Below are 26846 nucleotides of genomic sequence, written 5' to 3' on the forward strand. Positions count from 1 at the left end.
GAAAAATCATGTTTTGGCGTAAGATAAGAGGAACTTCTTCCAGAAGCTCCACAAGATTATTTTCCAGCATATGAAGATAATTCTCCGAAGTTAGCCGATTGGGTAATTCTATCGGGCCAATAAGTTGGTCCCCGATTAATCCCGCCCACAAATTTACCGAAAACCTTCTTTGAAAATTACTACGCCTTATGGCTCTTCGATTTTGATCTGCCCAAAAATGCATATTATGCATGTTAAATGAACCATTTCGTGTGAAAGTGGCTTCGTCCGTCCATAAAATGGAAGGAATTAAGTTTGGATTATTAATTACCCATTGACAAAATTGGATCCTCAACGGAAAATCGTCTGGCTCTAAATCTTGGACCCGCTGGTAATGAAACGGATGTAACCCTTGGGATCTTAGCATTATTCCAATCTAATAAAAATTAAATTACTATCGTAACAATAAGTAATTTTTTTAATTACTTACTATAGAGCGAGGGATATGTGTGGCTCTTGACACATTTCTTATACTTGCCCCCAGATTTTCTTCAAAAACATTTAAAACATTTTCTAAATTATAATCTTCTTGTGGTCTGCCTTGTCCACGAGCTCTTTGAAAACTTCCATTATTGCATAAATTTCGGTGAATGTTTATAAAAACTTGACGATCTGGAACATGTCTTAGGGGAAATCTTCGGCAATACTCACGGACAGCCGCTGAAGAACTGCCATTACACAAACCATAAACAAAATGCATGTCAGCTTACTCTTGATTTGTAAATCTATCCATAATTTTTGAAAAATCAATCACAAAAAAGAACTAATTTACTTTGCCAAAGCAAATTTAAAAAATGTGAAATGTCAACAAAACGTTAAACAAAATTTAACAAATAAACTAATTGTCAACAAACACAGCCAACTATTATTTTACAAGATGTTATTTGTAGTTACTTTTTGAAATACCAATTCATGATTTATTAATAATTGATTTTTTCGAAAACGGAAGCTTCTATCGAAATTAGACAAGAGCACCTTTTTTATGTAAAAATGTTTCTTCTTTTCAATTCTAATACCAAAATTATCACGGAGTTGCTAGAAAAAAAGTTTTAACAATTTAAACTTTACCGACCACTTATCTTACACGACCCTGTATACATTTTGGCAAAAATGGTTGCAATATCAGTTTTTAATAAAACCAATAGTAAATGTTGAAAATTCAAAAGATTACAACTAGGCGTTCCGGATATATTAACAAAAAACCATCTTTAACATGATTCATAAAACACCCTGTAACTTAAAAACGATGCACTTTTGAACCATACTGTATATGGACTTTTTGTCTTATTTTTAGACAAAGATGCGGCTGGTAAAATATTGCGATGTAATTTCGGGACACCCTGTATATTGGACAGTCAGGGTTGAGAAATAATCACTCTTGTGAATCTGCTCTTCAGTATGTGTGTGGGACATGGCGAAAAGACATTAACGAAGATAAATTAGTTATTAGTGTATTTGAGACAATAGATCGTAATATTCTTCTTAAAAAACTGTTATCTTATGGTGTGTGTAATAGTGTGTAAATGTAATAATAAGAGGTATAATAGAGTATGTATAGGACAAAAGTTTTCAAATAAAATAGAAAGTATTATAGGTGTACCATAGGTAGTATTCCTGGACCGCTGTTGTTCGTTATTTGTATAAACTATATCTATACTGTTTTACAAAACTCTTTCGTAAATTTATTTGCAGACGATATAGTAATTTGTGTATCAGGTAAAAATTATAGAGAAGCTACAAGTATTTTAAATTTGGAATTGAATATTTTGAATCCATGGCTTTGTAAAAATAAATTAAAATTAAACGAATCAAAGACAAAGTGTATGCTAATAGGTACCAAAACAAATTGTAAAAAATTTGTAGATCAAGGTTTAAATTTTAAAATTATTAAATCAAAAATTCTGTTTGTGAGTGAAATAAAATATTTAGGAGTATTCTTAGGTCAACAATTAAATTTTCATAGTCATGTAAATTATATTTGTAAAAAGATTGCCAAGAAAGTTGGGTTTTTTAGGAGCATTTCTAACTGCTTGTCTCAATGGACTAAAATGTTAGTATACAATACAATTATTTTGCCGCACTTTAATTACTGTTCCTCGTTACTTATAACTTACTCTCAGGAATATATAAAGCAATTACAACTTCAAGAAAATAAAGTAATGCGAATTGTTGTTAGGTGTAATAAATATTATAACATTAAATGAGGTGTAATGTATAAAAAATTTAATTTTATATTGTTTTTTTTTTTTAGAAATTTTTTTTTAACGAATTGGACCTGAACGTAATTTTAACTGTGTCGTGGTTTTTGTTTTTTGTTGTTTTAATTTTTGTACACCTAAAGAACATTTATTTTAATAGTGTTTTTTATGTACTTGAAATTACTTTGTTTTATCTCTGTAATTACTTGAATCCATTTCAGTGTCCTGAGGATGACTTAATATAAGTCGAAACGTCGATATGTAGGTAAACAGGTTTCTGCTTTATTTCTGACGCCACCCAACAACCCTCCGCAATATAGAGCTTTATATTTTGAAATATATGACCATGTTTTATCAGAAATCGATGTACGTTTTCAAGATTGTGAGAAATTAAAATTTGTATTCTTAGCAGATTCAACAAAGTTTGAAACAGTTTAACATTTCCTTCGGACGCTTTTCAAAATTTACTGGAATTTTATGGCACAAAGTTCACAAAACAACAAGGACTAAAAAATGAACTTTGCCTTCTGTATGCCGATGAACATTACAAAAATGTGAATTTGCAAGAACTAATTATTAAATTAAAACCAAATAAAGACTTTTTTACGGAAGCTTATAATTTATTTTGTCTAATTCTCACCATTCCATCGACAAGCGTGTCCGTCGAAAGGAGTTTTTCATGTTTAAAAAGGCTAAAAACATTTACAAGAAATACTATTTCACAAGAAAGACTTTCCAGTTTGGCTATTATTTCACTACATAAAGAACTATTAAAAGAACTTATGCAAATGCAACATCCGTTTAACGAGGATATTATTAACCGATTCGCTTCCTTAAAGAACCGAAGGATCGACTTGATTTATAAAAACTAGGTAAGTCAGCTCTAACTATAATACTGTTTTCTGGGCCATGCAGATCTTCACCTACTTTTTTTCCCCACGAGCCTCCACTGTCTTAAGGCAAATGTAATTTTAATTTATGAAATAGAGCACGGATTTATGCCATCATATCTGCAACATTTTCTAGAGAAAAGATCCAACTTTCAACAATATAAGGTCAAGAAATGATTATCATATTTCAAGAGTTAGATCAACTTTATTGCAGAGATCATTGTTTTTTGAAGGGTTGCAAGTTTTTAACTCTCTTCCATTAGAAATCAAAAACGCGAGTAATCTAAGATAATTTAATAAAAATGTTAAAAATCATTTATTTAGAAATAGCATTATGTGATGTACAATTTTTATGTATTAATATAGGTTTTACTTATTTTTTATACTACTAAATTTAGCAAATTAACTGTATTTGTCTGTAATATTATTATATTATTCTTATTATTATTAGATTTCCTAAACTCTTTATGGGCAATTTTTTTTGCTAATAACTAAGTTTCTAAAGTCCCTGGAAAACCATAGAGGGAATCTTTTTTGCTGAAAGTTTTTATAAGTACATAACAGTTAATGCCTTGATGTAATATTTCATAAAACTTGTTAATGGTAATATTTACATCAGATGCAGTTATAATTTGATCTTCACTAATAGACTATAAATAATAATTGTTCATGATAATAAATAAATTATGCAGAGTGACGAGTTTAATTGTTAGATTTATTAAACAAGGCGAACGATTTATTACTCTGGCACATTCAACTTATTACCCTTCGATATTTTTAAATTAGTGGTTTTATAGGTTGGCGTATTAAAACCGACTCAGAAATGACCAAAAAAGCCAGGGAGGGCATCATGGAGTTTCTGCTTGTAAATCATCCATTAGATTGTCCCATTTGTGATCAGGGCGGTGAATGCGATTTGCAAGATCAAAGTATGGCCTTTGGATCAGATAAGTCTAGGTAATTGCTGCCTAATTCCTTAATTACATTTTTTTGTTCACCACAATAATTATAGATTCACAGACATTAATCACTCAGGCAAAAGGGCCGTGGAAGATAAAGATTTTGGTCCTCTAATCAAAACCATTATGACCAGATGTATCCATTGCACCAGGTGTGTCAGATTTGCTTCAGAAGTGGCTGGTGTTGATGACCTTGGTAAAAAAAATACATGTTTAAATGTTTAAATAATAAAATGTATTGTAATTTAGGAACCACTGGTCGAGGCAATGACATGCAAATAGGGACATACGTAGAAAAAATGTTCCTCTCGGAAATGTCAGGAAATATCATTGATTTGTGCCCGGTAGGTGCTTTGACCAGTAAGCCTTACAGTTTTACTGCAAGGCCGTGGGAAATTAGAAAAATCGACTCTATTGATGTTTTGGATGCCATTGGTTCAAACATAATTGTGTCTTCTAGGACAGGCGAGGTCATGAGAATTGTGCCTAGGGTTAATGAGGAGATCAATGAGGAATGGTAAGTTAATAATATTAATTTCAATAAACTAAAATATTTGCTGAGTTTTTGGACTATGCAGTGTGTTGTTGCTCTGACAGATGCGGTTCTCTTGATGGTTCAGTACTTTTAATAAGATGTAGAATTTGATAGCTCTCTTAGTTTGTAACTTACAGTTTATTCATATTTTAAATAAAAATTTTTCAAGTTTCACACTTTTAATATCATGGCAGTGAATTCATTTAATAATAAGGAATGTATTTCTATTCTCTGTTATTTTATTTTGATTACACCACTTCACAGATTTATTCAATTATTAAGTGGGGAAAAAATTGCTACATACAGGGTGACTGATGGTTCATGGTACCTTAGACGTTTACGGAGAACGGAAAATGAAATTTTTTTGAACATGGTCTTCAAAATCAAAATCTTTGGGACTTCTTTTTGCAGATGACTTTAAACTTGTTAAAATAATAACCAACCTTCAAGATTGCATTTTACTTTAGAACGACATAGACAATATCATTCTATGGTTTTGCAACAATAAAATGTCATTAAACATTACTAAGTGTTCTGTTATAAGTTTTTCACGAAAGGTAAATATTATTGAGTATGATTGCCAAATTGATGGGCTCATCCTGGAGCATAAGACTAAAATTAAGGATTAAACTATTGGGAGTCACTTTTCAGAGTGATATGAAATTCAGTACACATATAGAAATGGTCAATAAAGCTTATAAGTCTTTGGGGTTTGTGATTAGAAATAGCAGGACATTTGAGCTAAAGACTATTGTTAGGTTTTATAATCCCCTGGTTAGACCACATTTGGAATATGCTGTACAAATTTGGATGACATCCGCCCACATTCCCAGAGATTACATAGAAAAAGTGCAAAAGAGATTCCTAAGACACAGCTTCCAATTTACAAGCTTATTAGACAGAAGAAACAAACAGGCTGTGATTTTTATACACTCTATCCTAAACAATAAAAAATATAGAGACTGTGATTTAGCTAAGTACATATATTTCAATGTTTCTAAGATTAATTTGATAGAACTACTAATAGACTACTTTAATTTATTTGAAATAGACCTAGTGAGCCCCCCTTCACCCATAAATAGAATGCTACTGATATATAACCATATACTTAAAAAGAATCACATAGATATTTTTAATATAACTCAACCGCAGTTGCAAACTACTCTTGCTAATTACCCTGCTCTTTATTAGGCCTTAGGTGAAAAGTCAATTGTGTTTATTTTATTTATTGTTTCCTTAGATGTAAATTTGTATGTGTTTTCCCTTTTCAATTTTATGTATGCTTCTTTTTTCTCATGTTATTTTCTAGTTTAGTTACTGAATTATCTATATTTTTATGCTATTACTTGTAATTACTAGTTCACTGGGGTTTGTAATGTATACTAAATAAATAAATAAATATCTAAAGTACCTGATTTAATGACATTTACTTGCTTATCAACACATATTATATCAATTAAAGATGAATTAATTCTACTAATCGGGATCAGAGACAACTTGTTTTAAGTTAAAAAGCTCAAGCAATGATGCCATATAATCACTTTCAGATTTCACAAAAAAGTTTATACATATATATTCAAATCGCCCATTACGATTATGTAGTCATATATACCCACATCCTTTTTTTTAAACAACTTTTATATTCTCGATGGATTATTTTAGTAACTTATTTACAGGATCGCCGATAAATCCAGATTCTCCTATGATGGACTGAAAAGACAAAGATTGGTCACTCCTATGTTAAGAGATAATACTGGTGAACTAAAACCTGTGGATTGGGAAGCTGCACTTCTCACCGTTGCCAAGCAAATTAAAAATGCTGGTAAGTAAGGCTTAATTTTGCTTTCAGATTTTGGTATTTTGGCTTTGCGAACATTGATGTTTTTAGAGTACAGGTGTTACATATTAAATAATAATACGAGAGGTAATATGTTGAAGGCCACTAGAAAAATGTCATATAAGACAATAAAAATACAAATTTAAAGGTCTCAATACACAGAGTGTTTGTAATATTGTGTCAAAATTCAGGGGGCGTGTTCCTTGGATGAAATGAAGCAAAAACGTTCCTATGAACATACAGTGACCGCCTAAAGTTACGCATAAATTCGATAAAAATTAAAGACATGATTTTTTGAAAAAACGCTCGGATCCGTCGATTTTTATTTTAAGTTACGCATTATTTCACATAAATTTTTGTATACAGGGTGGAACAAAAAAAATATGACGTCATCGCTCATTTTTTTAAATCGAATTCTATATTTTTTATTGCCTTTATGAAAAATAGGCGAAATTCCAAGCAAGTTTCGTATAACACACCTTATCTTAAAACTCAACTGTTTCCGAAATATTTACATTTAAATAACAAGAAAAGAAATAAGTACGTCTATTTACAAATTAAGGTAAAATCTATCTAATAAAAGTTTTTATCAGAATAAATTATGGCTAATTTATCGGAAACCCAACGAATTGAAATTTTGATGACGCTAGGGTACGGGGATCGAGTGCGCACGCAAAAAGAAGTAAGTGAACTGTTTAATGCCAAATACCCAAACCATCCTATTTCTCAGTCAACAGTTAGTAGAATAGAGCACAAATTCATAACTTCAGGTCATGTTAGGGATTTGCCAAGATCAGGTCGTCCAAAAATGTCTGAAGAAACAAAATTAAACGTTCTGCTCTCCGTCGAGGAAAATCCAAACAATGCAACTTCACAAATTTCAGTTGATAATAATATAGCCGGAAGGTCAGTAAGACAGCATACGTTAAAATACAAATATGCCTAGCCAATGAGAACGCTTCGGCATCCGCGAGGGCGTGGTATGCGAACCGCCAAATTCAAAATAGAAAATTTTTAACGTATGTAGAGTTTTTCTATTCATATTTATATTTAATTAGGTTTTTATGATGCGTATATATTTTAGATGAAGAAAAGTGCAATATGCATTAAAAACATTTAATAAAAAGATATTTTAGCTATTATTAGTAAATGGATTATTGATTTTTTTTAATATTTACAGCGTGTGATCAATTATTATTTTAAAAATATTTTATTAATACTTGTCAAATTTGGTTTTTATAGCAAATTATCTCTTTTAATGACGAAATTTGTTAATCATTTGGTATAGCGGTACGTGTAAGCGCAATGTTTGAATTATTTAATTATTATTGTTAGTTAAATATTAAAAATGGGGTGATACGAAATTGAATTGTTGTGTAGCGCTGATAAATTAATCTGATAAATTAATTGGTTAATAGGTGGATGAGTGAATAAATAAAAAAGTTAGAAAATAAAAATAAATGGCAATTAAATTTTTTAACAATATATGGTGAACATTTTAAAGTTCGCATTTTTACATACCTCTGTGTCATAATTCTAATATGCACCTTAGTAATATAATAATTGTCAATAGTTATTTGAAAGTTTAATATTATTTTAAATTGTCCACTACCACTATACATATTCTATACATTATACTTTTGTGGTTGATATAAAGTATATATATGGTTGGAAAAGCTGGATAAAGGGTAAATATGACTAAAAAGTCAAAGTATAAGAACAGAAAACAAAAAAAAAACGTAGAAATTATATTTTAACTTTGTTTATTTCAAATAATAAAAAATCTATAAATTTATTTGTTATTTAAATATAATAATTTATGGTATTTTTAATATCAACAACCTCAAAATTAAATGCAAAGAGGATAAATGTATTAATCTGGTATATAGTATGTAGACTCGCACTTCTTTAGCTTATTTGTCATCTCTGCTGGTCATGTATATACAGCCCAAACCATTCAAACTTCCATTCAATAGTAACATGGAAAAAAATTACTGCTCTGTATACATTTTAATTAATAAATATATACTCACAGAGGATCTTCCCCCTCGTTCCATGTCAATTTCAAATTAATCCAAGCTTTTCTGCACCCTAAAAAATATTAAAAACATAGCAAACAAAATGTAATAGAAAATGATTAGTTGCATATTAACATACAAAATAAGCTAACATTTTAGTCTTAAAATAAAAGATATAAAAATAGTTATACAGAAACCAACACCTATGACGTCTTAAAATTTGTTTTTACAATTTGAAACCTGCACCAAAACCTTACAAAAAATATACTTAGTAATATTATACTGATTATAACACAAAATACCACATCCTATTTTTGTTAACTTCACAGCTATAATATAAACATAAAAAAATAGCTATAATTCAAATATTATCTAGCCATTAAATACACAAAGAAATCTAGCTTATTTTTTATTTGGATAGTACATTTGTTTTTCAATTTTTCTTTTCTTTTCAATGCCCTGAGAATTTTCTTCCTCCACATCTTTATTTTTAAATTTGTTGAATACAGCCATAAATCTGGCAAATGCATTTTTATCTAAACTTCTACCATAGCTACAAATTTCTTGCAATGCAATCTTAAAATGACTATAAACGATGTAATAAAAATGTAACTTATATTTTACTCAAACTACTTCTCGATTTTCTCGAAGTCCATTGCAGAACTATTGACTTTCATTTTTGAACCCTCCTGAATAAAATGGTTTACATCCTCCTGATAATTGATTTGGCTAGTTGTGGCTTGATCAACAAACAAAACATTATCCTCTTCCTCTTCACTCACAGTTGGGGAACCTACAACAAACTCCCTCCTCTGCTCAAAAATGGCTACAGCATGTATATGTTTACAAAGTACTGTTTAGACAGAATTTTGTGGACACTCACATCTGTATTTATGAAAACATATTTTACAGATGTTACAGTATCCAGTGCGACATTGCTCTTCACATAGTTCATGACAAAACACAACATAGAACTTACCACTTACCGAAACACTTTGTACTTTAAATTTTCCAAATTCTACCTTACCATTCATTTTTTCGGCTTTGTTATGGGCTTCTATTACAATTTTATGCTGATAGCTATTTGAGTTTGGTCTTGTTGACATGTTCCTTAAATGCGAATGCTTCCCCCAGACTTCTCACTTTGCATGCGCTATTAAATCCTAAAAGTAAACACAACAAAACATACTTATGTATGTTTGATAATGATAACTAAGACTTTGTACAACCTCTGATATCACTCCTGTTGCAATTGTAAAATATGTGTTCTTCCCCATTCTTAAACTTGTTTCGGGTCTGACAAGCATAATCTACTTCCCTATTATCTTGTGCCCTCCAAGGTGTGAATTCTTCAAAATTCCTAAAATTTAAAATTGATTCTTTGACAGTTATATGGTGAATATCAAGCAAATGTTTGTTTAAACAGTTAAAATATGAAAATGTCTGGATATCATTAATACACATTGGACATATAATGTGTTTTATTTGTTCCTTCCCAACAAATTCAGGGTGAAACTTTTTCCAATGCCTGTTTCTGGTAGATGTGCTTGAAAATTCCTTATCACAAACTTCACAGATTGCATTTTGTTGACTGCAAAATAAATAATTATTCAAATTAGAACTAAAAAAATTATATGTATCTTACCTTAAACCGATTCCAAGCGGACTATCGGTAATTACCGTTCGTTCCTAAGTGGTATTAACCAAACACGTCCAAGCGGTTATAGTTATAACCGCTCGGAGATACGTGACGTCACCAATTAGAATTAGCCCTTTATACGTCATCAATTTGGAACAGTAATTACCCACGTCCGGAGCTGTTTTCTAAACGTCAAATCTCAAAGATATTGAAATAAGTGCGGGAAAAAATAAAAACAAACAACAAATTATTTCCTTTTTAAAAATGACACAAAATTTATTATGGCTAATAAATTTTCTTTTTTCATATTTATGTTTAAGAACTAATTACATATAATATTATTGGCGTCTGGGGTATTATTTAAAAACAAACAAAATTATGATAGTGACAGCTGACAAATTACGAAGTTACTTCAACCAAACACGTCCAAGCGGACACGATTGGTTATATGTTATAAAGGGACTAGGGACTGTTCAAGGTGAACCAAGGGCTTAACCGCGGTTAAAACCGATAGATCGCTTGGAATCGGTTTTAGTGATGCCATAATTGTCTATAACAGACAACAGATAAGTGCAACTATTGGTTTAAGTGGAAGGAAATTATGCACTAAGAAACACTGGCAAGTTTATTGAAAGGTAATGAAACTCAAACGCTAAATTGTTTGTTTTTGAGCCCAAAACCAGCACAGATATGGATTGTATAGATAATGGAGTAAACACTCAACACTATACACTATGAATTTTCACTCAAATAGTCGCAAAGTTGATATAATTGTTGATAATTAAATCAATTATTAGGAAGCAAGCAAAGCAAATAAAATCTGCAATATAGGTTAAGTTAAACAAAACCAATGCCTTGATTTTCAATTTCCGTAGCTAATCGGCAACGAAATTTGACGTACGAACTTTCACGAAAGGATAAGCAGTGCTGCTCCACTCTCAATTTCTCTGATTGGCTGGGCATATTTGTATTTTAAGGTATGCTCAGTAAGACGCAATTTAAAAGCAAATGAATACCACCCTTATAAAATTAGACTAATACACGAATTAAATGAGGACGATCCTGATCGAAGAAACCAATTTTGCGAGCAAATGATGAACATTTGCAAGAATAACCATCAGCTTGTGTTACGAGTTTTGTTTTCGGATGAAGCAACTTTTTGTTTAAACGGTGTCGTAAATCGGCAAAATTGTCGGTACTGGTCAGTGTCAAGTCCACACTGGGCAACTGAGGCTCATACACAGTACCGTAAATCAAATCTATTAATGTTTAGGCTGGTATCGTGGAAAATAATAAAGTAATAGGGCCATACTTTTTCGAAGAAAACTTAACAGAACAACGCTATTTGAATTTTCTTCAAGATCTTATCCCTGCTTTGGCTGCCCTATGCCCAGACGAACAAGACTCTGCTGTCCCGACAGATAATTTGTGGTTTCAGCAAGACGGCGCACCGCCACTTTTTTTTTCGAGATGTCCGTAATTACTTGGATACAGTGTTCCCAGGAAGATGGATAGGACGAAGAGGGCCAATAGAGTGGCCGGCCAGGTCACCAGACCTAAATCCCTGCGACTATTTTCTATGGGGGTACCTGAAAAGTAAAGTTTATATTGAGAAGCCAAACAACGTAGAAGATTTGAAAAATAGAATTAGATATGAAATTAGACGTGTATCACCCGAAATAATTGATAGTGTTTTACATGAGTTTGTAAACCGTCTTGCTTTCTGCCAAGAAGTAAATGGGGATCAGTTTGAACACTTGATACATTAATAAGAGTTTTCACAGTTTATAACACTTTATCCTCCATTTTATCTTAATTTATAAATAGACGTACTTACTTGCTTTCTTGTTTGTTAAATGTAAATATTTCTGAAAAAGTTGAATTTTGAGATAAGGTGTGTTATACGAAACTTGCTTGGAATTTCGCCTATATTTCATAAATGCAATAAAAAATATAGCATTCCATTTAAAAAAATGACCGATGACGTCATATCTTTTTTTTTGTTCCACCCTGTATACAAAAATTTATGTGAAATAATGCGCAACTTAAAATAAAAATCGACGGGTTCGAGCGTTTTCTCAAAAAAATCATGTCTCTAATTTTTATCGATTTTATGCGGAACTTTAGGCAGTCACTGTATGTCCTAAACGTCTTGGATTTTACAGGGTGGTAAAGTTGGAAGAAAAAATTTACTTTTTTCGATAAATTTGATCCCCCTATATACATTTTTTTGAAAATGGGTACGCATTTTCTAAGCATTTATAGCGTTTTTCCTATACACAATTTAAATTTTTATATTTGACATTGACGTTCATGCGGGCTTTGAACTGAGTATTTCTTTAAAAGAAAAGGGTACACCATTGGTTTGTCTTGGAACAAAAAATATTTTTGAATTCTTTATTTTTTTAAGAGCCTATCTGGTTCCTTGGTAATTTTCTGCTTGATGCACGGTTTTCGCATAAAAAAATTAAAATCATTGTGGATAGTTATTGGCGCCTAAATCCAATTATCTTAATAAAGTATTACTTTTATAACTCTATTTTCACCATTTTTTAAAGGTTTTTCCGGTAAAATATTCGATTATATGCCTTAAATACATGTATACATGTATCCAATTTATTTAAAAAAAATTTTTTTTCAACAATCTAAGACGTTTAGCATATATGGTCATAGGAACTTGTTTGCTTGATTTTGTCCAAGGAACACGCCCCTGAATTTCGTCGCAATATTAAAAAAACACCAACTTCTAATTAAATAAATACAGGACACAAAGGTGTCTCACATATTAACATGTAAAATAAGGAGGAGTGTAAAAGTACTAGTTCTCCTTCTGCCAACCAGAAATTTAATGATGCCTCTTAGTGGACCATTAAATTTGTGTTATTTTATCTTTATAATTTTATATTGGTCTTCATTTGAACATTTAACTTGTTATCAGAAAAAAATTCTTAACCCTTAATTTGGCAAGAGTGGATTGTGCTCATCCTCTATAAAAAAAGTAGTATATTTGGTTTGTTTGAATTGGATTACATGGTTTGTAGGTGGATAGGTAATTAAAAGAAGTTATCGTAGGAAAAGCATTTAAGGTTATTTTGATCAAAATAGCCTTACATTTTCAGGAATTTCTAATTGGGAGCTTAGAAACAAGGTTTGTGGTCTTTTTGAAATGCTTTTTCTAGGTTAAACGGAAGTGAGGCTGTATCACATGATCTATTCGATCAAAATAGCCCTTTTTTTCAGGCATTCCATTATTATTTTTTCTTTTTGTGTATATTATAACATAAAATAATTATAATATAAAATAGGCGAAGAGAGAATTTTTTTTTATCTATTGAGATATTCGATTACAGTTTCATACATTATTGTCTAAGGTAAATTCAATTTAGTAAGATGGAGTTTTTCGAAAAAATTTTGTTTTTTTTTTGTCAAAATTTTGCAATTTTTCGCACACAAAATTTGGTTATAGGTTCAAAAACGATATTATATAAAGAGTTCATATTACAATAGCTATAATCCTTCAATAATTTATTAAAACTTACCCATATGTAGAAAAGAGACAATATTAGACGATATCTGATTTCTGATATCTGAGCAAATTTTCATACTCAGGTTTTTTATTCACTGGAATTAAAGCCTTAGAGAAAAATTTATAAACAGTATGATTATTACGCTTGATAGACTCTTTATAGTTACGATTTTAAAATATTAAAATAGCGTCCTACGGGATTTTTATAGTTCCTAAAATGTTATACATATAAATCATTAATCATTGTTATCTCAGTATTTTAAGACAGTTATTTACATACATATAAGTATTATCGTTTTCTCGACCGTACTGCGACATAAGTAGTTTGGTTATTCTTGGGAATCGGTCTGTTTAAATTTATAAATAAAAATCTTTTCTATATTTTGCTGCTAATTTGTAGCTTCTTTAGGAGGAAAGCTAAAAGACAAAGAAAAATAATACACACTATTAAAATGTCCAAATGGTCCAAGAATTAAAATAACATCACAATTAAAACGACAATAATTTAAAGTCATAAAATACTTAAAATGTGGAAATTAAAATTTTACATTAAGAGACATATACATTAAAAAAAAAGGACTATTAGAAGTTAATGTTACTTCTTAACGGTTAAAATTATAATAAAATAAAATGAAACTACACAGTTCCTAGCCTGTACATGATATTACTTTTTATCACAACATTCCCTAAACAATAGGACTGTGTTTTTTCGCTGATAACAATAAGAATATTTGATACGAGGTTATCGTAGGTTGTCGTAGTTGGATAGGTATTATTATTATTTTAATAAATTGCAATATATCACACTCAGTTGGTCTATGTCAGATCTAGAATTAATCGATTTCTTCTCATTGTTGATATGAACCATTTCCATAAACAAGCGTTTCCGGTAGTTAGTCTCAGAATGCAATATAGTTACATTATCATAATCAAACTGGTGGTTCGTATTTAAAAAATGAACCGCCAAGGCACAATATTCTTTAGTTATGCGACAATCACTCTTATGTTACGTAATTCTCTGTTTCAGTGTTTGGGTAGTTTGTCCAATGTAGCAAATTAATTATCTGCCATTGCTGTTGCGCAACTATATCCACTGCGAAATCCAGATTGCTTAATGGGTAATATTGAAAATCTATTAATATGGTTCCTTATTTGTACATCCAATACGCGTTCTAATATTTTAGACATAGTTGGTAGCACACTAATGGATCGAAAAAGTGTATAGTCAGTAGGGTTACTTATTTTTGAAAGGGGTAAGACAATGGCTTCCTTCCAACAATTGGGAAAATAGTTAGTTTCTATGCATTTATTTATTATGTGTGTAATATATTCGCAAATATGAGGACAGCAAAGCTCAAGAAGAGTTATGTTAAGACCGTCTGATCCAAAGGCTTTACTTTTAATTTTTTTAATTATGTTAAATACCTCATAATTTTCCACTGCTCTAAACAGCAAAGAGAAATCTATGTCACTTTTTTTATTGGTTGAATAAAAATTTAAAAGTTCCTGATCTAAAGGCTGGTTTGAGATAGTAGAGTTTATAAAAAAATTGTTAAATTGATCAACATCATTAAACTGCACCGGAATATCTTTTTTCTTAGACGGAGTTAGTTTATTAAGTTCCTCCCATTTTTCTCGAGTACTGCAATTTTTTAATTTATGCTTATAATAGGCTTTGCGTTCCATTCTTATTGAAGCTGTTGTTAAGTTTCTTAATGATTTATAATATTCCCATTTTTCTGGACGTTTAGTGCGTTTAAACTGCTGAAGAGCTGCATATCTTAATTTCTGCATTTTCTTAATATTCTCTGTAATCCAGGGTAGGAAGGGTTTTTTAGGCAATGTAATTGTTTTAAGAAAAGCGTGAATATCAAATAGGCTAGTTATAGCGTTGTTAATAAATACGACTTTTTGATTAACATCAATGATATTGTAAACATTAATAAACGGTATCGATTGAAGGTAATTTTTAAATAGGTTATAGTTTATATTTTTTAGATTTCTAGAAATGATAGTTCTTGGTTTAAAATTTAATTTGGCCATTTGTATCTCACAATAGACTACGAAGTGGTCGGAAAAATCAGAACAGATAACACCAGTGCATTTAATTTGGTCATAATTAGTGACTATTAAATCAATTAGGGAACTAGAAGATTTCGTGACTCTGGTTGGCTCCATTATAACTTGTTTCAAATTAAAGGGCTCAAACATCGAAACTAACTTTTTTGTGAAAAGATTATCGCATTGTAACATATTAATATTAAAGTCTCCTATACAAACTATGTTGTTATACAAAGAAAACAAGTTAGAAACAAGGTCCTCCATTCTGTTTAAAAACTGCTGAATATTCGATCTAGGTGGTCTATAAATTATTCCAATAACAAAATGTTCTTTCTTTATTGTAATTTTTGCCCAGATACATTCTAAAAACTCATGACTCTCAGAAAAGAGAATTTCAGTTTTAAATTGGTTTCTAATATAAAGAGCCACACCGCCCCCGCGGCCATACGCCCTATCGCATCTTTTTAAGGTATAATTATTTAGTTTTATATTATTGTTTGGTATATCTGGACCTAGCCAAGTTTCAGTCACACCAACAATGTCGAAATTATTGTTGAAAATGGTAGTCTTAAACGTCCAAACCAGTCCAAATGCGGAACTAGTGATCTAACATTAATTTGAGAAATACGTAAAGACATATTGTACCTACGCTAAACAATTATTTGAAGTGAGACAAAAGAAAACCAGAAAAAAAAACTAAAAACTTATCTTAAAACTAAGGTTTACTAAACTAAGGCTTATTCTGTTCACATGCAAAAAATAATGTATACTGTGGCGTTAACTTTACAGTGTTACTAGTTTGCCAAGAGTTTGCAGACGGTAGCTCAGAATTATTGGAGGCTTGGGATTGTTCGAAGGTTCTCTTATGACTGGCTATTAAAGAATCTAAACTTGATTATAACTATTAAATAAGAGGGCGCCACTTAGTTTTTTTTTTTTTTATAAATGAAAGAAAACTAAGAAAAACACTTTGTATATAGGTTTCAATTAACAATTAAATGACCCTGGATAAAGTAGATTTAAAGAGGCAAAAAAAAATATCTTAACAATACAACCAAATTATATTTACATCAAAGATATGTATACACCTCATTTTCTAATCTGTTAAATGTTAATAATTTATTATGAATTAAAATATGAATAATGTTGATATGATTAAATAAAATAAGTTTGTCAAAAGTAACATTTAAATTATGATTAAGCTACTAGGTAGATTTCAGCACTTGAAAAATAAATTGCAATTCTTAAAGTTTTTAATAAATATTTGTATTACACAGGGGAAAGTTCATGAACCTTTTTACCTAAGGCGTATCAGCCTTAACCGAGTTATATCTATTTTACTATCAAAAAAGGTACTGAAAAATACTGAACAAAAAATAACTAAAATTATAGATAAGAAATTGACGTATTAAATTATGATACTGATTAAATATTTGTAGCAATAAATTGAAATTAAAAGTATATTAATAAAAATTTAAATAAATGAGAAAAATCTATGGTTAGTAATATTTAAATAAATGGAATAAACTGGCCTGTATATTCCTCCAAGAAATGAATGGCTAGCCTTCAAAATCGAGGCTGTGAATGTATGCCATTTGTAGCTTAGCTATCTGGACTGGGAATCTCTAATACTAGCCCTAACTCTAGCTCCAGCTCCACAGCTTACAGCAATTTCTCGGGGAAATCAAAATCCTGCAGCCATCAACAATTAAAGACGAATAAAGAGGGAAACGGAAAAGTAAAACGGAAAAGTAAAACCCTAAAACAATAGTTGCCATTGTATTCACTGTCGATAAAAAAAATGAATGGCGTTCAAAATGTGACACACTCACCTTGCTAAGTTTCATTATCTATCTATCAAAATCTCGGGCATCCTGCACCAGAATTATGAAATAAACAGTTCCCTAAAGGAACAAGATTAAGGACTATAAATTATAAACCATATTGGCCACTTCCTGCTTCACAAATTTCGAAAATAAAAAATTGCCTTTTACGTGCGCTTCTACCTGCGACACGGGAACAAGTCCTCGAAAAATGGATGCAGTACCGACTAAATAAGTTACGACCCCACCTCTCGCCTGAGCTGTCAATGTCAATCCAATCAGAGAAAACATTAATTAAGACCAACCAGAAGAGTGACGGACCGTCAACAGAAAGCATGAATAATAAAACCAGGAGAGTGATGCGTTACAGTAGTAATGTGTCATTGACAGTGTGAATTTAAAGAAATATCGATAAAAGAAGTTGACTGAAATTATTAATATAATTATTGAAATTAATGAAATATCAATGGAGCGTTAGTGAACATAAGAAATAGAAAAATAAAACGCTACAATACCTTTATTTTGTTTTTTTGCTTTTTGTTCCTTTTTCTAAACTGGAGGTAGAAGTGGTTCTAGCGGCAACAGTTCTGGTAAGAATACGATTTAAAACCGTAGGAGTGCTGTTTATGACGATTTCCTGGCTCTTTCCTGATTTATTTTGATTCTGATTAACCCTGACTGGTGGAGCTACCTGGGAGGTCTTAAGTGGTGATTTTTCCTTTTCAGTATTGACACGGGATGGCGTTGAAGGTGCACTATTGTTACGAGTTAGCTGTTTCTTATTTATAAAGAATTCTGAAAAGGAAACCTCGTCAGCCTCTATCAGATCGGTTACACTAAACACTTCTTCGTTAACTGTTAGTTGCTTTTGTGATATTTTTGCCGTGAAACCTTTACTTTTGGATAATTTAAAAAATTTGTAAATAAATTTACAAATTTTTTTTTTCAAAAAAGGTGTTTTCTTTTTTGCCAACTCTGTAAATATTGTCAATACTTTGCAGATTTATTTGGACTGACAACGTGTCACTTAACAGTTGATAAATTATGTCTTCCAAATTATCTTCGTTTTCTTGCAGTCCAAAAACGATAACTTGATTCCTCTTACTGGATTGTTCAATCCTTTTTCAATCAGCAATTTTTTACTAATTTCCAATTTTTCCACTTCCAGTTCCAAGATCCTATCTTCCAAAGCTTCTATTTTTTCTTTAAAATTCTTTAAATCATCCTTTATAGTCTGCACATCTATCTTAATAGCATTACTTTGCAGCTTCACCTCTTGCAATAGTTGAAAGATCTGTTCATTAGTTATGGGAGACATTTTGCTTTAAAAGTACTCTCTTATAAATATATTGAATTATGAATATACAGTGATGATTTCTATTAAATACATAAAATAAATAATTTATATAGCAGATCAAGATTTTACTAAACAGACAAAATTTTACACAATTAAAGATACATTTTTAGGCGAATTCTTATTACCTAAAATTCAGTTTATTTAAAAAGAAGAAAATTATTAACCGCAAAAACGGCGGGAAACCCCTTTCATAGAATGTTATCATGTAAAGTTTTTCAAGAAAGGTATTTTTAACTCTTTTTTGTGCCCATTTTTACAAGTTATCTAAACTCACCAAAATGGCGGTATTTTCACTTTTTTTGTCAAATTTTTTTTCAATTTTTCAATTTTTTTCAATTTCAATTTTTTTCAAAATTTGTCAAAAGGGTTTATTGGATCAATAAATGGCTTTTGAGGACTTGTGAGTATATGGATGAGCTCTTAAAAGAGTTTATTGTGCCAATAATTGGGTTACTAGGGGTACAATTAAAATACAGGTTCAAAAATACTACGATTATTACTATCTCCCTACTTTATTTTTGACATAAAAATTGAATTTTTGTGCCAACCTAGATAACCTACGGTTGAAAATATTTATGTTTGATCAAATGATAGAGTATTATTTATTTGAGCAAGATAAGATCGAATGACTTTTGAGTTAATTTATATTCCTTAGGATTTACACCGATATTTTAGTGTTACAATTCTACAATATCAGGAAATAGTTTTACCACTAACCAACAATTTTTATTTTCTTCTCGCCACGTGTTTCACTAACGATATATAACTGTCTTCGGGAGAAGATTAAAACTAAACTAAAAATACTTACAAGTGACCTTATACATATACTAAAGATGTAACTGATAGAGTGAAAAACCAAAGGAGCATGGTTGAACAAAGTTTAAACATTCATTAAACTCTACAATTTGATAAGGGATGTTTCTTTATCCTTATTAAGAATGGTTTTTCGATTGTTATTAACTGGTTTAAGTAATTTTTAGTTCTCTATTCCTACCAATTTAAAATACATAAGACATACATCTAGGTGTATTAAAACCGGTTTATGGATGTACATAAATAAATACAATATTTTACTTTTAAAGGTTCGAGTATTGGAGCAGTATCAGGTGCTTTCGCAGACGCAGAAGTCCTAGTAGCGGTTAAAGATCTCCTAAATCGTTTGGGCTCAGAAGCATTATGTACTGAGCACACTTTCCCCACTGACGGCTCAGGCACGGATCTCAGATCTAGTTATTTATTAAATAATGGCATTGCTGGGGCAGAGGAAGCCGATTTTGTCTTACTGGTGGGAACCAATCCCAGGCTTGAGGCACCTTTGTTAAATTCAAGGTGAGTCAGATTCTCTTTTAAAAAAATAAATAAAATTCCAAAAGATATATTCTACTGTAGGCTGCGTAAAGGTTACGTCCATAATGAGCTGGATGTCGCTCTAATCGGGCCAAAGGTTGATTTGAGTTACAACTACACCCACCTAGGGGATAGTACTGATGTTTTGAAGCAAGTTGCAGACGGGCAGCATGATATTAGTAAAAGATTAAAAAGCGCGAAGAAACCACTGATAATTGTAGGCAGTGAAGTATTAGAGAGGGCAGATGGTGCTGCTATTTTGTCTGCTGTTCAAAAGGTTTCTGCAAGTACATCTCCGCAGGCAGAGGGTTGGAAGGTGTTGAATGTTTTACATAAGGTGGCCAGTCAGGTAAATTTAATTGAGTGTTAATTTTGAAAAATGTTGTTTATTCCCATTCCAACCTAATCGTTCGTTATTCAAGAAACCAGGGACGAGACTCGCTTCGTTGCCGTTTGAATAATGGACGAAACTAGTAAAATATTATAAAAACATACCAAAGAAACTCAATACAGAATACCCATAAAAACATAAAATACTAATACACTGAAATACATACAGGGTGTCAATTTGAAAACTTTCAATGTGGAATTCAACTTTTCAAGTTGGAAATCCCAAATTTGGTACAACTGTTTAATAGGTAGGGGAAGAAGAATACCATATTTAAGTCACAAGGTGAGCAACCCTACTCCCAACCTCTAAATCATATATAGCACTACCTAATTTGTGATTCAAATTAAAAATCTTTTAAAGTAGTATTCATCTGCACAATATATTTTTTTAAATTTATTAAAGGATCAAAAACCTAATTTTAATAGTTTTTAAAGGATTAAAAACCTAATCAAAAAAAATCTAATTTTTGTACAATGCGATTTTATTAAATAAAATGTTCAAAATGCATTCCATTCCATTTTGGACTAAAAAAATAATCTATTTTGAAACTAATTTCTTACATTTTAAAATACTGTTTTTTTTTTCTGGGTACTTATTGTGTCCTTCCCTGGAAACATCGCAAGTTTTTCAAATTACAATACAGTTTTACCACTAACCAAAACTCTTTATTTTTACTCTCGACACGTGTTTCGCTAACGATGTTAGCATCTTCGGGAGAAGATTAAAACTATAGTCCATTTCTTAATCCGTAGGACGAAAGGGTCGATAGCCATAAAACGGTCGTAACCATTGGCGTCCCACTTTTCAAGTACATTAAGACCTGAATGTTTTCATTTGTTAGGTTTATTTAATAGCGCAAGAAATACGCCAATTTAAGCTATAAATTCTTTAAATTACTTAAGTACCTAATGAACAAGTTCTTTTTAAGCCTTATGAGTAGATATTGTCTAGGTAGGTAAATATGGAGGTATAAGTATTATAGGTACCTAAATTGTGCAATCTTAAATCTTTACAGTATATAATGTAGATATATCCTAAAAACGTAATTTATTTTTCAGTATTGTTGCGCATTTGTTGTAAGAATGTCAAAGTTTAGCCCCGTAGTGTGTAAAGGTATTTTAGATTTTAAAGCAAGGACTATAGTACTAAACGTACATGATGCACTTGTGCATCAAATGCCTCTAAGTACTGTTAGAAATCTAGTTTCTACATGTGCCAATATGACAGGCATAAGTAAAGCAACAATTTACAGACTTCTTAGTGACAGAAAAAGTGAAAACCGTGAGAACTTGCCTAAGAAGAGTGTAAAGAACACTGCCGGTAGGAAGCCGATAGCAGTTGATGAGACAGCAAAGCATATCATCAGGAGGACAGAACATTCATTTTATTTTAAGAATGAAATCCTAACTATCGACAAAATTTTGACACTTATAAAAGAAGACGAAAATGTACCAGAAATGGGAAGAAAAAAATTATGGAAAATTTTACACAAATTACATTTTTCTTGGCAAAAGCAAAATAGAAAATCTATTTTAATAGATAAAGAAGAAATAGTCTGTTGGAGAAGAAAGTATTTAAGGCAAATTAAGGAGTATCGAAAGGAAGGAAGAAACATTAATTATTTGGATGAAACCTGGCTTAACGAAGGACACACCGTGAGCAAGTGCTGGCAGAATAAAAATGTTGGAAGCTCCCGTCAGGCTTTTTTAGAAGGTTTATCGACTGGCTTGAAGTCTGCTTCTGGTAAGGGCCACAGATTAATAATTACACGTATTGGGAGCTATAAAGGATTTTTAAATGGCGGTCTGTTTGAATTCGAATCGAAGTCAACTAAGGATTACCACGAAGAAATAAACGCTGATGTTTTTGAAGATTATTTTTCCGAAATGATCAACTCAATTTCCGAAAATTCAATTATTGTTATGGACAATGCCAGCTACCATTCAAGATTAATAGAAAAATTACCATCATCCTGCTAGCGAAAAGGGGAAATAAAAAACTGGCTTACCGAAAAAGAAATACCTTTTGGAGATGACGCGGTAAAAGCAGAGCTTCTGACAATAGTTACAGAAAATAAATCAAAATATAAAAGACACGTTGACGAAATGGCAAAACAACACAATATAACTGTACTTCGTTTGCCACCTTACCATTGTGAATTAAATCCTATAGAGTTAATTTGGGCTCAAGTAAAAGGATTTGTGGCTAGAAATAATTAAACCTTTAAATTGAAAGATGTGAGAGAACTTCTGAAAGCAGCAGTGGATAACGTTACCCAAGAAAACTGGAGTAATGCTGTGAATCATGCTATAAAAGAAGAAGAAAAGATGTGGACCCTCGACAATCTCCTAGAAGAAACTGTCAAACCCTTAGTTATAACAGTGAGAATGTCTGATTCGGATGAAAGCGATGAGAGTAATGAAATGTGTGATTTATAAATTGATAATATTTTTTTTGTATATTTCGTAAATATTTTTATTGTAATATATGTAGATATGGTTAATAAATTTAAAGATCCTTATATTTATGTACCTTTCTTATAAATGACAAGATATGTTTGGAGAGTTGCATTTTTTATTGGTTGGTATTCAAAAAAATTAAATTTTTCAACAATTTTTTAAACATTTAAAAAACAATCAAATTGCGGTATTAATCAAATTTTTATATTTCATTTTATTTGCCATGAGGCTTTTTCGCTTTTAAGAAATGTTTCTTGTTAATTTAATAAATATAGGTTATACTTACCAACCATACTTTTTCTAAAAATCTTTATCTAATAGATAATAGATAAAATCCAACATTATTTATAAATTTTTCATAACAGATAATTATTTAACTTAAAAATTAAAATCAATATCCATAGTCGGGACGATACTGGCAACCCGTTTGTCATAAAAATTAACTCGAAACCATTGTTCCGAATTTTACGACCTATTGTATTTGAGACCATACAGGACTTGTCCACTTAAAATTGGTAAAAACGGTCTGGTTTATCATTTTGTTACATGTAGAAAAATGGAAGACTCACCCTAAATTTATGCTACTTCTGCATAAATAATGAGGCACTGTGCTCTCACCAAAAAGGAAATAGAGTATAAACTAAAACTACTTACAAATCTCCTTATATACTACTGATGTAACTAATAGAGTGGAAATAGCGCAATAAAGCATTGCCAAACAAATCTTAAACACTAACTAAACTATATAATTGACTATAAGGCATTGGAACTTTATTCCTGTTAAGAATGTTTTTTTGATTTTTTAATTTTACTAAACTTTTGTCTGCATCTAATTTTCTATTTTTATTAACTGTGTAACGAAGTTACAAGATTTTGTCTTTATTTTATAGTAATAAAGTAAAGACAAAATGTAATAATCAGTCTTTTATAAGACTACTTAGATAATTTGGTCCGTTAACATTTTAACCTCCAATTTTATAATTTACATAACAAAAAGATACATTTTAAGTTTTACCTGTAAGTCATGAGGAGTCTATAATTGATAGTATCCTGGAAAGATTCGATTTCTTATAGGTTATACTTCCCTGGCCTTCATTGTTTTTTGCCCTGGTTGTTTTTAGGGCAGTAAAGAACCACAAATGCCTAAAACTGAGAGGTTTTTTCATCACTATGCTTCCAGTCTTCCGGTTATTTTAATGAAATTTTTCTTTCATGCTGTTGCATTGTTTACATGTTATTTTGCAAGTTTCAAGGTTTACCTACCTTGGGAAGCCCTGTTAAATGAAGGGGTATGCCTGGTGTGGCAAAATATAATATAAATTATATTTCCGTTTCCCGCGGTTTTCCTGAACAGCCGGTTTTCTTGTACACATGTGGCCAGCTTTTGTCCCGCTGTTTTCACCTAGAAATAACCGGTTTTGAGAGCTGAAACTAACTTTCTTTATCATATAAGGTCATAGCCTCTAAATCCGTACCGTTTTCATGAGGAAAAAGTCTATTTTCATTATGTTTTCCCAATTGCATTTTTATCCCACTATTAATTCCGAGGATGATCGTGAGTCGTCGGCATCCAAATCCCTGCGATGGGTATAAAAAGGTTCCAGGTCCACCAAGGTGACACATTCGTCCCAGTAAGGTCGTACCATACCTTTCGAGCGAAGTACCAGTAACTTTTCCGTATTTCAATACCGTTAAATTTTCAATATTTACAGTAAAACTTTGTTTTGACGTTGACAGTGTGAATTGGGTTAGGTAAGAGCCACCTGTTGACAGTTGACCGGCCGCTTCCAAGCTCGCGTATTAAGATCTTTATCGAATCCGTCCTATTGATATCATTCCATTCCGTTCCGCTTTATTTTATTTTGAAACTGTTGTTTGGGCCCATCTTTCTTCGTGTTTTGTAGGGCAGGTAGTAGGCGGGTTTTATTAATGAAATAATCGTAAAGTTATCCGCGTTACGGTATTTTAGTTTCCATTTTTACATGCTTGGAAGACGGTGGTATTTTATTTTTCCGCTGTGAGTTTTTATTATTCATATTGATTCCGTTCCGCTTTATGAACTTTTAAAACTGTGGTTTGGACACTATCTTTCTTCGTATTTTGTAGGGCAGGTAGGAAACGGGTGATTAAACCAACGTTTCATTATTTCCGTTCGCGAAAAGTTATATTCTTGTTTGGAAGCAGAGAAACACTCACTGCGGACTCATTTTGTATTTAATTGATAATTTTTATTGTTGACCTTTTATTTTCTGCTCTGTCCGCGGCCGTACCGTTCCGCTTAATTATTTTATTGATGAAAACTACTGCTTGGGCACTATCTTTCTTCGTGTTTTTTAGGGCAGACAGTAGCCGCGTTTATTAATTATTACTCGGCTTCTCAAAGTGGTGAGAGACAAGTAATAACCCTTGATGTCATTACTATCCGTATAGCAACAGAGCAGAGGTAAATGTTGACCGATTGATTGAGATTGCTTCCCTTGATTGGTGTTGAGTTTCCGGCTTTGCTTCACGGATGTCAACCGTAACCGCTTGTACAAAACATCATAACCTTGTCCCTTAAATCATACTATTTTTGCGTCATTAATAGAGTGCCGAATTTTCCGGTACATTTTCCCAAATAACTGCCTGTGCTTAATCATAGAAATTGGTAATGGGGAATGTTAGATTTTAAGGACACTTTTCTTCATTTAGTTTTAAGCAACCAAACCTGTTACTTATTGTAATAATAAAGATTAAGAGCAATAAGATCTCATTATAACCTGACAGTCTACTTTCAATCTCTACCTGGTTTCTCCACTGTCTAAAGGCTTACCCGAGAGGCTAGAGGGGACTCTAGCTCCTTTAATTACTTAAAGTGGCGCCCGAGGCATTTTGTTAACTTTTTCTCCTATAACTGTACAAAGAAATGTGAGGGGGGGTTGACGGATACTCTGCGACGTCAAAGGTTAGAGGGTGGACATACGGCAAGTACGTAAGAACCCCCGCTACAACTGGTTTTTTTAAATTGTCTATACCTACAAAGTGACCAGTATTTAAAACATGGTTAGCCACACTTGACTTTTCAACTCTTCCATATTTCACATGAGCTATATGTTCTTTAAATCTGACATTAATTGTTCTTCTGGTTTGTCCTATGTACTTTTTATCATAATCATTGCAATTAATCTCATAGATCCCAGACTTTTCATTGGTCTTTATTTTATCTTTTGGGTTTCCTAAAAGATTTCGTAACTCGGCCGAACTTTGATGGACCATTCTTGGACCTAAGTCTTTGAAAACCCTATCAAAGCCTCTCGTCAAAATAGGATCGTATGATATTGCAACAAAAGTCTGGTTATTTTCATCTTTTTGAAATGTGGTAGTTTTTAAGATTAACTTTAAACCTATGTCTTCTAATCAGCTTATCAATAATCTTATCGTCATAACCATTGACCCTAGCAATTGTTTTAATAATTGCTTTTTCTTTATTAAATCTGCTATTACTTAGAGGAAATGAGACCAAACGATGTACCAAGAAATACATGCTAGCCATGTTATGTTGAAAACAATGGTTAGAGTCACTAGTTATGAATCTAAAAGTATTTGTTTATTTTATATAAATATCAAATTCTAACTTATTATTATTTTTGATGACAAGAGTATCTAAAAATGGAAGTTGATTATTTGTTTCTTGTTCGAAGGTAAATTTAATAGATGGAAAAGAGTTATTGAGTTGTTCTATAAAATTATCAATATTGCATTTGCTTTTGTCGAACACTGCAAACACA

The 26846-nt window shown here is 31.4% G+C and overlaps 1 protein-coding gene across 2 annotated transcripts in view; it reads left to right on the forward strand.

The window, feature by feature from the left end:
• The window catches only part of LOC126737266 (NADH-ubiquinone oxidoreductase 75 kDa subunit, mitochondrial), a 75236-nt gene that overhangs the window by 8551 nt on the left and 39839 nt on the right, over nucleotides 1–26846 (forward strand). For both annotated transcript variants that reach the window (XM_050442083.1, XM_050442082.1), the window contains exons 4-9: nucleotides 3925–4084; nucleotides 4140–4282; nucleotides 4336–4603; nucleotides 6298–6443; nucleotides 19965–20211; nucleotides 20272–20578. In XM_050442083.1, coding sequence (XP_050298040.1) covers nucleotides 3925–4084; nucleotides 4140–4282; nucleotides 4336–4603; nucleotides 6298–6443; nucleotides 19965–20211; nucleotides 20272–20578 — 1271 coding nt within the window. The remainder of the gene's footprint in view (nucleotides 1–3924; nucleotides 4085–4139; nucleotides 4283–4335; nucleotides 4604–6297; nucleotides 6444–19964; nucleotides 20212–20271; nucleotides 20579–26846) is intronic.

The sequence above is a fragment of the Anthonomus grandis genome, chromosome 6 (genome assembly GCF_022605725.1).
Source record: "Anthonomus grandis grandis chromosome 6, icAntGran1.3, whole genome shotgun sequence".
In the NCBI taxonomy this organism is placed as follows: Eukaryota; Metazoa; Arthropoda; class Insecta; order Coleoptera; family Curculionidae; genus Anthonomus; species Anthonomus grandis.